The sequence below is a fragment of the Microtus oregoni genome, unplaced genomic scaffold (assembly GCF_018167655.1).
Source record: "Microtus oregoni isolate MIOR12 unplaced genomic scaffold, Mior012 000067F_ref0000223, whole genome shotgun sequence".
NCBI lineage: Eukaryota > Metazoa > Chordata > Mammalia > Rodentia > Cricetidae > Microtus > Microtus oregoni.
The window spans coordinates 4,337,259-4,350,665 of record NW_024543974.1 but is presented as its reverse complement, the minus strand read 5'-3'; the positions used below and the strand labels follow the sequence as shown (position 1 = coordinate 4,350,665).

The following is a 13,407-nucleotide window of genomic DNA, read 5'->3' as shown; positions in this document are numbered from 1 at the left end:
CGTTGGTAGTATATAAATGTCTTTGGAAATTCTTTGGAGAAGTATGATCACAGGGGTAAAGGTTGAGACATAATCAGAATGATATTTTCCTTGAGGTTTTTAATCTATCTTCCTGTTACAAAAATATTTCTAGTTCAAACCTTTCAATTTTGGAATGGAGAAACTGAAGTTATCTGGCACTATGGCTATGTAATTTTCTTTCTGGACTTCAATATTTGCTCCTTTTGGAAAAAGATAGGTTGGGTCTTGATAATATTTAATTATCATTCCAGCTATGGGTTGTGAATTAAAACTCACCTTCAAGAACCATAATATACACATTAATTCCCCAAAGGGAAAGCTAGTTAAGTCTGAAGACATATGGAAATCATCTAATAAGACAAAATAGAAAGAAACTAGTTTATAGCTATGCACTTAGGTTTCTATAACAAAGAGTTGAAATAATGAAAAGTGATATTTCTACCCAACAGCTACACAAAATATCACAGAATTTCTTTAGTAAATGTATTAAATCATTTTTAGAAGTGAGCTACTCTGTCATTTAAAAGTTGAAATCTTCACAATTGCATACACAATATTTTGTTAAAAGGTATGCAAAAATTAAAATAGTTAAATCTGCATTATAGTGGTTATTTGACATAACGCTCGATATTAGTAGAATTCCTACATCCAACTATCAAAAATTGAAAGTGTAAAACCCTATTAAAATGCTCACTATGAAAGTGTCATATATAATATTCATTACATGTGAAAAAGAAATCAGTATGGCTAAATCAGTTTATCATGATCATTATCAAGGCTAAAACCTTTTGCAAAAAAATTTTACTAAAACATATTTGCCAGTGCTATATTTTTGGGCTTTTCGACTCTATTTCAACCCATCATTTCCAATAAGAATGATGTGCTTTCTGTCAACTATCATACTGGAGCTTCTCAGTTTTCAGTCTGTTGCTCTCCACCTTGAGATTGGGTTGATGACATTCTAAAGCAAGAAGCAGCCTATGAAGATAACAAAAGCAAGGCTTAATTGCAAGATCTGACTAAATGATACTTCAGTCTCTGGTCAGTTCTGTACATTTGGTGATTAGAAACTAGTCAAGTAATTTGTTTAGATTTTGGTTGGCCCAAATGTAACTGAAACACCAACAGTTATGCCATAATCCATTTTGATACCTTGGCAGCATTTTCCTTTTTTTCAATCAGTCACAGTCAGGGCAATAGAGCATTAAACTAGTTCCTTCATCATTAATACCAATTTGCACACTGTCCTCTCTCCATTTCAGGGTTTCTCAGATGAACATCTGGAACATCTAGTTCTCTATTGCAGAGGTTGTCCTTTGCATTTCAGAAGGCTTAGGAGCCTCTCTATTCTCTGCCTACTAGGTGACTCCTATCCCCAGTGCTAACTACCCATAGTACCTCTGTCTAATGATAAGTGCTCCCTGGAAAATGGGAACAAAATTATTCACAGCTGTGAATTGTTCATTTATATTAAGGTGAAAAAAGACTATCACGTTGACAGTCATTTTCCTGTTTTAGTTTGAGAAATTTGGCAAAGCTGTGAATTATGCTGATGCAGCGCTCTCCTTCACTGAGTGTGGCAATGCCATGGAACGTGATCCTCTGGAAGCAAAGTCACCATATACCATGTATTCTGAGACTGTGGAGCTCCTCAGGTAAATAGCTTTCCTAGACTCATATTCTCAAAGTAATTTTATACAGAGTTAGAAGCTGTTAATGCTTTTTGCTAAAATATCATTTCCACAATTAATGTGTCCAAAAGTCACTATAATTAGTTCCTGCCATTTTATTAATGCCATAGAATATTTATAATTGATGGACACTGTTTTATAAATTATTCCCTTTAGAGGTTATAATGTGATTCTGATAATTTGTAATATTCATTTATTTAAAATTAAGATGTCACAGGTGAAAGTAAAGTATAATCATTTTATCATGTGGCATTGGCTTGCCTTTTCAAAAAAAAAAAAAACTAGTGCTCTCCAGATTTATGTTAAGAGCCATGTTTTCTAAGGCCTTCTGTTTGGGTTATTATAAAAGGAAGGAAGGACTGGAAAGATATCTCTTTGGGTAAAGGTGACTGCCACTAAGACTGACAATTTGAGTTTGATCTCAAAGGCCCAGACGCAGAAAGGAAAAAATTGACTTGTGTAAGTTGTCTATTGATCTACAAACATGGACTGTTGCCTATACACAATAATAAATAAATAAATAAATAAATAAATAAATAAATAAATAAGGGATCATTTTTAATAGGAAGGAAACAACACTCTTCTTTGGGATATTGAAGGTCTTAAGTATATAGCAGAATTTTCATGCATCTGGAATAAGAAATTCAGATAGAGTGTTGGCAGGGCTGAAGGTCAAGAAGAAAGGAAGATAGTGGAGGAAGATATATTAACTGCATATATTGTTGTATTCATATTTTAATGAAAATTTATGATGTCTTGGTAGAGTAAAAACTTTTCATTTTATTTATTTTTAAAACAATCTTTTCTCATTTTACATACCAACCTCAGTTTCCATTTCCTCCCATCCTTCATCTCTCCCCACCCCCATCTACTCCTCAGAGAGGGTTAGGCTTCCCATGGGGAGTCAACAAAGTATGACACATCACTTTGAGACAGAAACAAGGCACTCCCTGCTACATCTATGCTGAGCAAGGTATCACTCCAAAGAAAATGGACATTAGGAATAAATCCTGGTTTCACTGCCAGTGGCCCCACAGACTACCTAAGCCACACAACTGTCATCCACATTCAGAGGGCATAGTTTGGTCCTATGCAGGCTTCCCCGCTGTCAGTCTGGAGTCAGTGAGCTCCCACTAGCTCAGGTCAGCTGTTTCTGTGAGTATGCCCATCATGGTCTTGACCCTTTTGCTCATATTATCACTTCCCCCTCTCTTAGATTAGACTCTGGGAGCTCTGTCCAGTGCTTAGCTGTGGATCTTTGCATCGACTTTCATCAGTTGCTGGATGGAGATTCTCTGATGACAAAGTAGTCATCAATCTGATTACAGAGGAAGGCCAATTCAGGCACCCTCTCCATTATTACTTAGGGTCTTAGCTGGAGTCATTCCTGTGGATTCCTGAGAATATATTAGACATAAAGCAAAGGATAACCAGCCGATAGTCCAAGACCCTAGAAAGCTAGGTAACAAGGAGAATCCTAAGAGAGGCAAATATGGATCCTCCTGGGAAGGGGAAATAGACAAAATCTCCTAAGAAAATTAGGGCCATGGAGGGGGTGCAGAGAAGGGAGAGTGGAAAGGGAGGGGAGAAGCAGATGGGTGAGTAGAACATGAAGGAATGGTATGGTTGAGAAGGGGGAAGAATAGAGAGGGAGAGCAAGGAAAGCAATATCATGATTGAGGGAGCCATTATGGGGCTAGCGAGGAATCTGGTAGAGTAAAATTTATTGCAAATCAAAAAGAAAAGGAAAAGGAGGTAGAAGAAGTACTCACTCTAGTATTTTTTAGTGATTTGAAAATCTTAGAACAGGAATTTAAGCTTTCCCTAAATAGTAGACATGTACCACAGTTCACTGCATGGACACAATTATCATTTCTTATACTAGACCCTTGTTCTTGCTGTATAAATACTCTACCACTGATCAATATCCATCAACCACCAAATTACTTTCATCTGGGTGAGTAGGTTTTTTTGTTTTTTGTTTTTATCTGAGAGGTTCTTCTATTCTATTCCTGCCAGCTCCATTGCTTAGCAATGCAAGGCTTGCTTTATATTATCAGGCTTTTTTATACATAAACTGTTAAATAACTTCAGATCTTTGTGCAGAAGCCATCAAACAAACACTGGACAGATTTATCTTGAGAATTTCCCAAAGAAAGTATTCTGAAGAGTAAATATAGAGAATACTATAAACACCATAGAACTGAAGGTTTTTAAAATTAATTTTTGTAAGTGTACAAAATAAGACCTTTCGTTATATATTTTATACGGATCTCATGGTACTTTGATCATATTGCCCCTACCTCCTTCCTCTTTCCCCTCCCTTTCTAGCTGGTTCCTTTCCTCTTCTCAAATAATCCTCCTTCATGTTATATAACATAAAATATATAAACAAAACAAATATTTGTAATTAGTTTATAATTAAATCTGCACATGAAAGGCAATGTACATTATGACATTTTTCTTCTTACTTTCTGTTGTTCGCATTACTCTCTCTTTGTACAACTTTCTATTAATATATTACTATCTAGTAATATTGTTATCTAGTAATATATTACTATTACTATATTTATATATTATTATTACTACTACTTTTAGTTATAATAATAAACAAAGTTTGATTCCAAGGAAAGATACAACCTTGCCCTTCGTTCATTCAACCATGTTTGTCTTGGAGATATTCCTTAGTCAAAAATATAATTTTTGAAAAAGTATAATAAAAATTTATGGCGAAAGTGAATGAAAAATGAACAAACAATTTGTGTTCCTTGACTCACTCAAATATGCAAGTTCAGACAATGTATGCTATGTTAACAAGAAAATGTTAATACTTATTTAAAACCAGATGAAAGAAAATTATATTGTAGGCCTCTTCTGTATTGCTGATGAGAATAGAAATTCATCACTGAAAATTGCAAACAATTTGGAAATATATAAAAAAAACCCACATGAGAAAACATATATAACTCTGGATACAGGGTTTCAATCTCTGAAAATATGAATTTCCTTAAAGACATTTTCACAATGCTGAATTATTGTACTTTTCCATTATTGAATAAAACAAACAACGTCTGCCCCATCACAAAAAAAGGAAATGCTTTATTGCCTCAAAATGAGACAGGGCGGCAACTCAAGGAAAGTTAAAAGAACTATTAGGATACGGTTTATTTAATGTTGATCTGAAAGTTACAGTTTACTAAGTAAAATAGTGGAATGGCAAAACAAAGGAAAATATAGAAAAACATAACAGTATTGTAGAACACAATACATATATGTATATGTATAGATAGATAAACACATATGTATGTATATGACAACAATCAATAAGAAGCAACAAAAATCATAATAGAAGAGTAATTAATTATATCACAAAACATTCAAAACTGCTTTGCAGCCATTGATACATAAGAGCGATGAAGTCTAAGCACTGACATGCAAATGTGAAATCATATTAATGTATAATGAAGGCCTGAGCTGAGTGGTAAATGCTTGCCCTTCATGTGGGATTCCCTGGATTTGATCTCCAGTACTTCAAAACACTTAAATCATGCTGCCTAATTACATACAAATTACAATAAAAATGTGCATTCATCTAAATCAAAGTAGAAGGAAATAAGATTGGAGCTGTAATTGTGAAAGGGTGAGATTATGGGTGTCTTCCTTCTCTACATTTTTTTTCTTTCTTATTACTTTTTAAAGAAACATATTCTCTTCTAAAAGTACATAAGCAGGGGCTGTACAGATGTTTTAACAATTAAGAGCACTTGCTGTTCTAGCAAAGAACCCAGGTTCTGTTCCTAACATATACACATGGAGGCTCACAGTTGCCTATAGCTCCAGTTCCAGGGATTTCAACACCCTCTTCTCTCCTCTATGAGCTCTATATATGTAGCACCTGGTACACATAAAATTGTACAGACACACTCACACATAAGAATAACCACTCTTATAATTCACAAGTTAGACACCAAATTACATTGTGATAAAAAGATGAAGAGAATCATTAAATCATTCTTTCTTAAATTCTTTCAAAAATACATTTCCTTATTTATAAAATAACTATAATTTAATCATTACATCATCTATTAGTACTGACAGAAATATATTTTGTGGAATCTTGGTGAAAGTTAATGGAGAATTTATTGACATTCTCTCTAAAGTCACTATTTTAAATTTGATTTTTGACGTAATTAAAGATTCACATGCAGTCGTAGGAACTAATACAAAGAATTCTTGAGTACCCTTCATCAGATTGCCTCCATGATAATAACCTCTGTAGCTGAAGTTCAGGATCATAATCAGGGCACTGGCATTGGCATAATACATGGACTTCATCAGATTTCATCAAAGAAGTTTTTTATTTCAGATTTTCCCCAGTTTTGCATGATCTCATTTATACATTCTCTTTATTTGTATTTATCATATTTTCTGTGATTTGCATATTTTTAATGAGAGAAATTTCTATTGGGAATAAAATGACTTGAAATGAATTAGGTCTTCAGGCCCATTTCACCAACTGAAAATCCACTATTGAGTCACTTTTGAATGTGGTTGCAATTAGGGGATGATTGCAATATGAATTCAGTGTTTAGTAGTACAATATTATCTGGAAGAGATTTTTATTGCTCTCTTCCCAACAATACATTGGTTATAGAGGGAGAATTCTGTTTTTTATTTCAAATAATTAGAGTTGTTCTTAGTCCTGGGAATCTATAATAGAAATGTATTTGTGAAAACAAGAATGCACCACAGTGACTTGACATTTCAGTAATACAGCTGTCAAAGAAAGTTAGATATATTACATTATAAAAATACCACTTCTTGCCATGTAACAATGGAAAGCAGCCACATCAAGTATATAAGTCCCATTACTGAAAACGTTCTTTCAACAGATTTTGAGAAGTTACCATGAAAGCAGAGCAGATAGCATGCTGAGAAAATTCAAAGTCTTGAGTGGGGATGAGCCAGGGCCCCTGGTGCTCTGGAGAGGCTGTTATAAGTAACAAATAAGAGGATATGATAGGCTCTCTATTGCCTTCCATAAATGAGGGCTAACCCACACAGCCTGCATGTGTACTTCAATTTTTTTTTCTGCTACAGTGAACTCAATTACTTATTCTGCTATAAGTACCTGTGAAATTGCATTAAAGCTTAGACAATGATTTTATGCAATGAATTGATTTCTCAAGACTGAATGCTCAGAATGAGTTGTGCTCAACTAGAAGAAAAAAAAAGCAAAGAGAACTTTTTGATCTTTTATCACAGCATCATGGAACAGTGATAATTAAAGAAAATGAAAAGGCAAAATATACAAGCCACATAAAGTAGGGTTGTTTAGACTTAAAAATGGTATGAAATCAGTCCTTCAAAACACACACACACAGAGACACACACACACACACACACCAAACATGCATGCATGCATGCACACATTTTTATAAGAGAACATATATAAAGTTTGAGCCATTAGAAGAGAATATTTTACTTGATTGAGATCTCCCTAGTGAATGTCAGACGTGGTTCTTTATTATTTCCTCATCTGTCATAAAGTGAACTGAGACGGACATACTTGCTTACCTTGCATAGAAAACAAATACTGTTTACCTAGCAAGCTCATAGAGACAATATTTTGCCAGCCAACATTCATACATAGCCAGAAACTCGAGGATATTCTACAGCATTATTCTAGAACATGAACCCATGATTAAACTGTCTTTTGTAGAGTTCAGTTCTTGATGTCACATCAGGTCCCATTATGCTGTATGGATTACCCTTTTGTATATGGTTTTTAGAAAGGACCAGTCTGACCTGTGCCTTAAAGAAAAAGCGGAGAGTCTAAGTCATTTGGGTAATCAGAATTTTGAAAGGTCAAGATGTCACTTGAGTATGTCTTTTTTTTCTTCAAAGGTATGCAATGAGGCTGAAGAACTTTGCAAGCCCCTTGGCTTCTGATGGGGACAAAAAGCTAGCAGTATTATGGTGAGTTTCACGAGGCCGCAAGAAAAGTGCTGAAACTGCAGCAGGATGCGAACATGCTGCATCAACTTAAGCAGCTTATTCCAGATGATTATTCTGGCTTTCCAGTGAACTGTTAAAGGATAACTAATGGATTTCTTCAGTCACTGACTGAACGTCTACTCCCCCCTTAATTTATACCCTTATCAAAATGGGATTGAAATAATTCCACTTCATTTACTAAGTGTCTTTATTTACACATGTTCCTGAAACTGAGATCAGATGAATGACTGCAAAATATGAATGTGTATTTTGCAGTGCAGTCTTCTTAAGGCGCTGTTGCTAACTGAATCCTCTTCTCTTCATGCAGCTACCGATGCTTGTCACTTCTCTATTTGAGGATGTTTAAGCTGAAAAAGGATCATGCTATGAAGTACTCCAGATCACTGATGGAATATTTTAAGGTAATTCTTATTTTGTATGATTTGTGGGTAAAGGGTGATCAAAACCCGAATGAAATATGCTGGGCATGTTAGCAGATGTCAGATGACTAAGGGAAGACAGATACTGCCTGCCACAGGCCTGCCCCCTTTTACTCCAGCTGGCCACAGTCTTCTGATTCCCAAGTGAGAAGGTGCAGCAATGCTGAAGGCCTATAACAGCCTCTTGACTGCAATTAGAGGAGATGCATTCTGCCTGCCATCAAGGTGATCATAACTTGTGTCTGTGGGTGTAACTAATCTCTCATCTTAAAAAGGCCTGTGCTGGTTGGTGGTGCTGCATGCCTTTAATCCCAGCACACAGGAGGCAGATGCAGACAGATCTCTTTGAGTCTGAGCCCAGCCTGGTCTACAAGAGCTAGTTCCAGGACAGGCTCCAAAGCTACAGAGAAACCCTGTCTCAAAAATAAATAAATAAATAAATAAATATAAATAAATAAATAAACAAAAAATTAAAAAGACCATCTAAGAAATCCTTCAGCAGGGACAAAAGTCACCATAGCTACACTGACAATGTATGGACATCTCTCTATGCTTCTCTAAGTGTTTTGCTCACTGAAAACCTCGGAGTGCTGTAGTTTCCATCTAAGGCATTTGATTCTGTTGGATACCAAAGAAAACAAATGGACAAAATCATCCTCTAGTGAACTGAGGTTGTTTGTTTTTGTTTTTGTTTCAATTTACAAATGAGCAAGAGAGGTAACCACAAAACACAATGCCAACATTTGGGAATGAACCCACGTAAAAATCCAAGCAGGAGCGTGCCACTAAGCTTGGCTACTCCGTGCTCCAATATGGCACTTGTCTACTACTACTGGCCACAACTGAAAATTGAGGTGGCTTACTTCTCCTTCGTTTTGGCCCATGTGGAAAATGATTTTTTGCCAAGTACATGAGACCTCTTGGCCACATTTCACCTAGCGGTTATCTGAAGTGAACTATGTCATGACCTTGCAGCAAATATCCTGTAAGTACTAGTGTCTGTCTGAATCATCTGGGACCCATCTGAAAACATGAGCAAGATCCCTAGTGACTATGTGGTATGGATAGAATGCCATAAAGCTAGGGCTTATGTGGGCGAAAGGGATCACATACAATAGTTCTCTGGTCCTGTCTTAAGTCTACCTTCTCACAGTGTACAGTAGAAAGATGGGTCTTAAATTTCATTCGACATCCAACATTCCCAGATGGCCAGGTCCCATGCCCCAAACACGTGTCCTGGGATAGGGCCTGAGAATGTGCATTTCTAGCCAGTTTCCAAGTCATTCTCATGATGCTGGCTTTGTCATCTTCCTGATAGCTACTCTTCTAGTATCTGCCCTCCGTGCCTTGTCAGGGAATTGGAAACTATCAAGCAGGTATTAAGTAACCCACCTGCCTGTGGATGTGCAGTGCTCATTTATTCAAGTCTTCAGAATGCACACTATGTCTAGCTTTCTGTGACACCAAGGTAGCACTGAAGTCTTATTGGATTCTAGAAAGTGGTGACTCTCTCTCTCTCTCTCTCTCTCTCTCTCTCTCTCTCTTTCTCAAATATTCCTTTTGCAAAGGGGGCTGGACTGGAGGCCAGAAGGCAGTAGAAGACACACAGTCTGGCACCAATGGCCAAGAACAGACCTGGCTCAGATTCTTGTCACAAGGAGCTTGATCCCTGCCCTGTCATGGTGGTGGTGTTCTGAATATCAGGGTTTTCTCTGATCCACAAGGCTCTAACCAGATAAAAAAAAAAAAAACAACAACAACAACAAAAACACCCCCCTAGAAAGCCAGTGCTTTAAATCAGCCAGATTCTGTCAGCGAAACAAGAAAAGGTTTTGAGTTCTAACTACCTTTGCAATGCAGTCCTGGACCAGTTGCATTGCTAAACAGAGAAAACCGCCAACCATGAACATTTATTTGCATGTAAAGACCACTAATCACAATGAGTCCTGAAAACAAACAAGCAAAAAAAATGTGTTGCTTGGCTCTGACATCTTCCTTAGTTATCAGACATTACAGTCAAACCTGTATCCAAAAGCTTGCAACTAAAGTTAAAGGTGAAAAGCTTACTTGTACTCTCTGAAGGACTTGTTTTGCAGAATAAATTTCAGATGAGGATAATTAAACCACTTCTTGGAGAACTGAGTCTGATTTCACTGGGCCTTTTAGTATATAAGATCTTTCATCAAGTGACTTTCATGGTCCTGATTGGAGCCCACTGATTATCCTAACCAGCTATTTTCATCGAGTGTGTGTCGTGGTGTGCTGATGTGCACATACATCCAAGTTCTGCATCCCAAAATGCTGCAATCAATATTAATGTACTCTAAATCACACTTACATCTGTTTCAGAATTAATAAACACAAAATAGATGTCCTTATTTCCCCCCTCTCTCTCTCTTTCAGCAAAACGCTTCAAAAGTTGCTCAGATACCATCTCCTTGGGTAGGCAATGGAAAGTAAGTATCCTACCAAAAATTGCTTTTTCATGAAAATGAATGATTGGATAGACCCCACATATTTTGCATTGATTGCTCAAGAGTGAAGGACAATTTCAAGACAGCAGTTATTTTTTGTGCACACACAATTCTAGCCAAATTTCAGCTGTTGGAGAGACAAAAAAAGTTTCAAATGATGTGGTTCCTTTAAGATCTATAAACTAAATTATGACCATAAAATATCTGCTAATGAAATAGCAAGTCACATGCCATTTCTGGGAGGTGGCAGAAAGTTAAATCCACTGCAATGATTTGTCAATGATCCACTTGGTAATGAAAAGTGAATGGAATATTCATGGATATATGGCAAGTGATATTTACTAAAACCTAAGGAATAATAGAGTTGAAAATGTGAAGGTACATAGTCAATAATCTGGGTCTTCATGAAGATTTTTAGATCAATACTAAAACACCTCGACCTAAATATAAAAGGATGTACTCTGATGCTGCTGTAAGACCTCATGGACGTTCCCAGACTTATATGTAGCCTTATTTAGAACCCTATCTGCTTAGGCTCCTTCCCTAGACTTCACAACACTACAATGAGAGTCTGAAGGAGACTTTTGCTCTAGACCTGAGGCTGCATACATCTCATTGATTAAACAAAATGGACCCCTCTTCTTCTAGTTTTGTCTTTCTCCCTCTGAATAATAGGGGTAAGGTCTTATGCCAACTGGGACCACAGAGGAGATGACCCTTATAGAGAGCCATTATGAATCCCACTTCAACTCCATCATTTACCTTTGCAAACTTTCCTGACTAGCCATGTCAATTCTAGTTTCAAAAAGTGTCCCATCCCTTCCAAGCCCATTTTCTACCAGTATGGGAAAGAAAAAGTATGTCAGTGGGCACATTCACAATGAGCCTGCTATTACTGGTTTTACCATTTTTGTCATATTAAAAATCTTGCACCTCTGATCAAAATGCCTTCCTCATGAGTAAAATAGCTTTTACTGTCACTTTATAAGTATCTCCAAAGTATGCTCCAAAAGCAATGGGCCAGTGACCTCTGCTTTGAGATCATAAAACCATCAGAGTGAGGGAACAGATCCATTAAAACCTACACATCAGTGCAATTACTGTGCTGAAAGGAAGTGCTGCTCCAATTGTTGAATTAGGTCTTACTCTTGACAAACATAAAGGAAAGATGTTTCTCTCTCTCTCTGAAAGTTCAGAAAATAGAAATAACCATTGAGAGGCCCAGAGAAAGCTATTTTCTCTGACTACAGAATAAAGCAAGGGTAAGGTCAGGTAAACAGCCTTTAAAGAATCGCTGGGATTTTTTTTTCTGAAATGGAAGAACTCAAAATACATTCTAAGCCTGTGAGGTCATATGAAAAGACTCATTAAATGCTTCTCAAGGAGCTTCAGTCTGCATTTCCTTTAGTTAATAGTCATGTTTTGAAATAATCACATAGGAAGGATGTCACACATATTCAGCAACTACTTCAAATCCATTGGTTCCACACAAGGTCCTGTGTGACAGATGGGATCACCAAGATGAAGTCCATATGATCTCTGTATCACAGAAGAACACAGTTCACTGAAGAGAAATTACAAGTATAAGCAAAAGTTTAATGGAAGACCTATAGGAAGAGTTTGGGTGTTTGGCCTTCTTATCTCAAGCCGATAAATACCCTGGCTTCCCAATTAATAAGAATGGTGTGCTCCTTCAACAGACTCTCATAGCATGTTCCAGGGGCAACACCCTGACTTAAAAGCCTCCTCACCTGGCTAGTGATTTGGGGAGGGAACTGCCCAGAGGTGCTGCTCACCACGTTACTCTTGCATGAGGCTGTCACAGGAAAACACATGGAAAGATGAGAGATGAAAAGGCAGTTGAGAGTAGGTTTGTCTCAGTTGTGACTGTGAAAAATGTCCAGAAAAGTAGTAGGGGAAAAGAGAAGGGCTTGGTAATTCCTATTTTGGGATTTGTAAATCCAGAAGAATAAACAAGTCAAATTATGGGAAAGAAAAGAGGAGAGGAAACAAACTTCCTGTTCAAATTAAAAATATAATAACAAAAATATTTGTATAAGTTTTGAAATACAACTCTGTGTGTGTGTGTGTGTGTGTGTGTGTGTATAGTTTAATAGTATTTCAAACTTAGTCTTCTTTCTCATCAAATCAATTGAAACTGCTTGTCCTTTCCAACCACCACTAATTCACAAGCCACATAGAAACAGTTGGGCCAGATTTACAGATCCTTGACAGAGTTCTGGAAGTCATTACATAGAGAGGTTAAAAGAACTAGACAACCATCTCAAATGTTACAGAGAGATAACAAAAAGAAATAAGACAGGGGTAACAATTGGAATTTGAAATTAGAAACTCATTTGAAGACTCCCTAAATGCTTTTCAGTAGACATGTGAGTGGTGAGTACTATGTTGAAGGAATTAAAAAGAAAATAATTTTTTTTTTACTTGTTTGAGCAAGAACTTTGGTTGTCATGCAAAGACCATCCACATCAACTAAAACTGCCTCAACACCACATACAAACTTGGGAAAGGCAATAGTAGTATGAAAAAAAAAACTTAGGAATCTGTGGAGAGCACTGAAAGTAAACTAATACAGACACAAAGATGATAGAAGTGGGCGTGTGTCAGATGGAATCTTTAGTCAAGCACAGAGAAGACTGAGGTAGCATGGTTGTTCTGACATAGAAAGGCCTTTGGAAGAAATTAGGTCTATCATCAATCTCTGATGCTCTGTGCAATTTGCAGCATGGCCCCCAAGAAGAAGCTGATTTCCTTGAAGTCTTT

General features: G+C 36.7%; 1 protein-coding gene across 1 annotated transcript in view; it reads left to right on the top strand.

Moving 5' to 3' along the window:
* LOC121440444 (AF4/FMR2 family member 2-like) overlaps nt 1-13,407 on the top strand; it is a 532,707-nt gene that overhangs the window by 510,117 nt on the left and 9,183 nt on the right. Inside the window, exons 15-18 of the mRNA XM_041641195.1 lie at nt 1,540-1,676; nt 7,620-7,691; nt 8,038-8,131; nt 10,553-10,605. Of these exons, the coding sequence (XP_041497129.1) occupies nt 1,540-1,676; nt 7,620-7,691; nt 8,038-8,131; nt 10,553-10,605 (356 nt within the window). The remainder of the gene's footprint in view (nt 1-1,539; nt 1,677-7,619; nt 7,692-8,037; nt 8,132-10,552; nt 10,606-13,407) is intronic.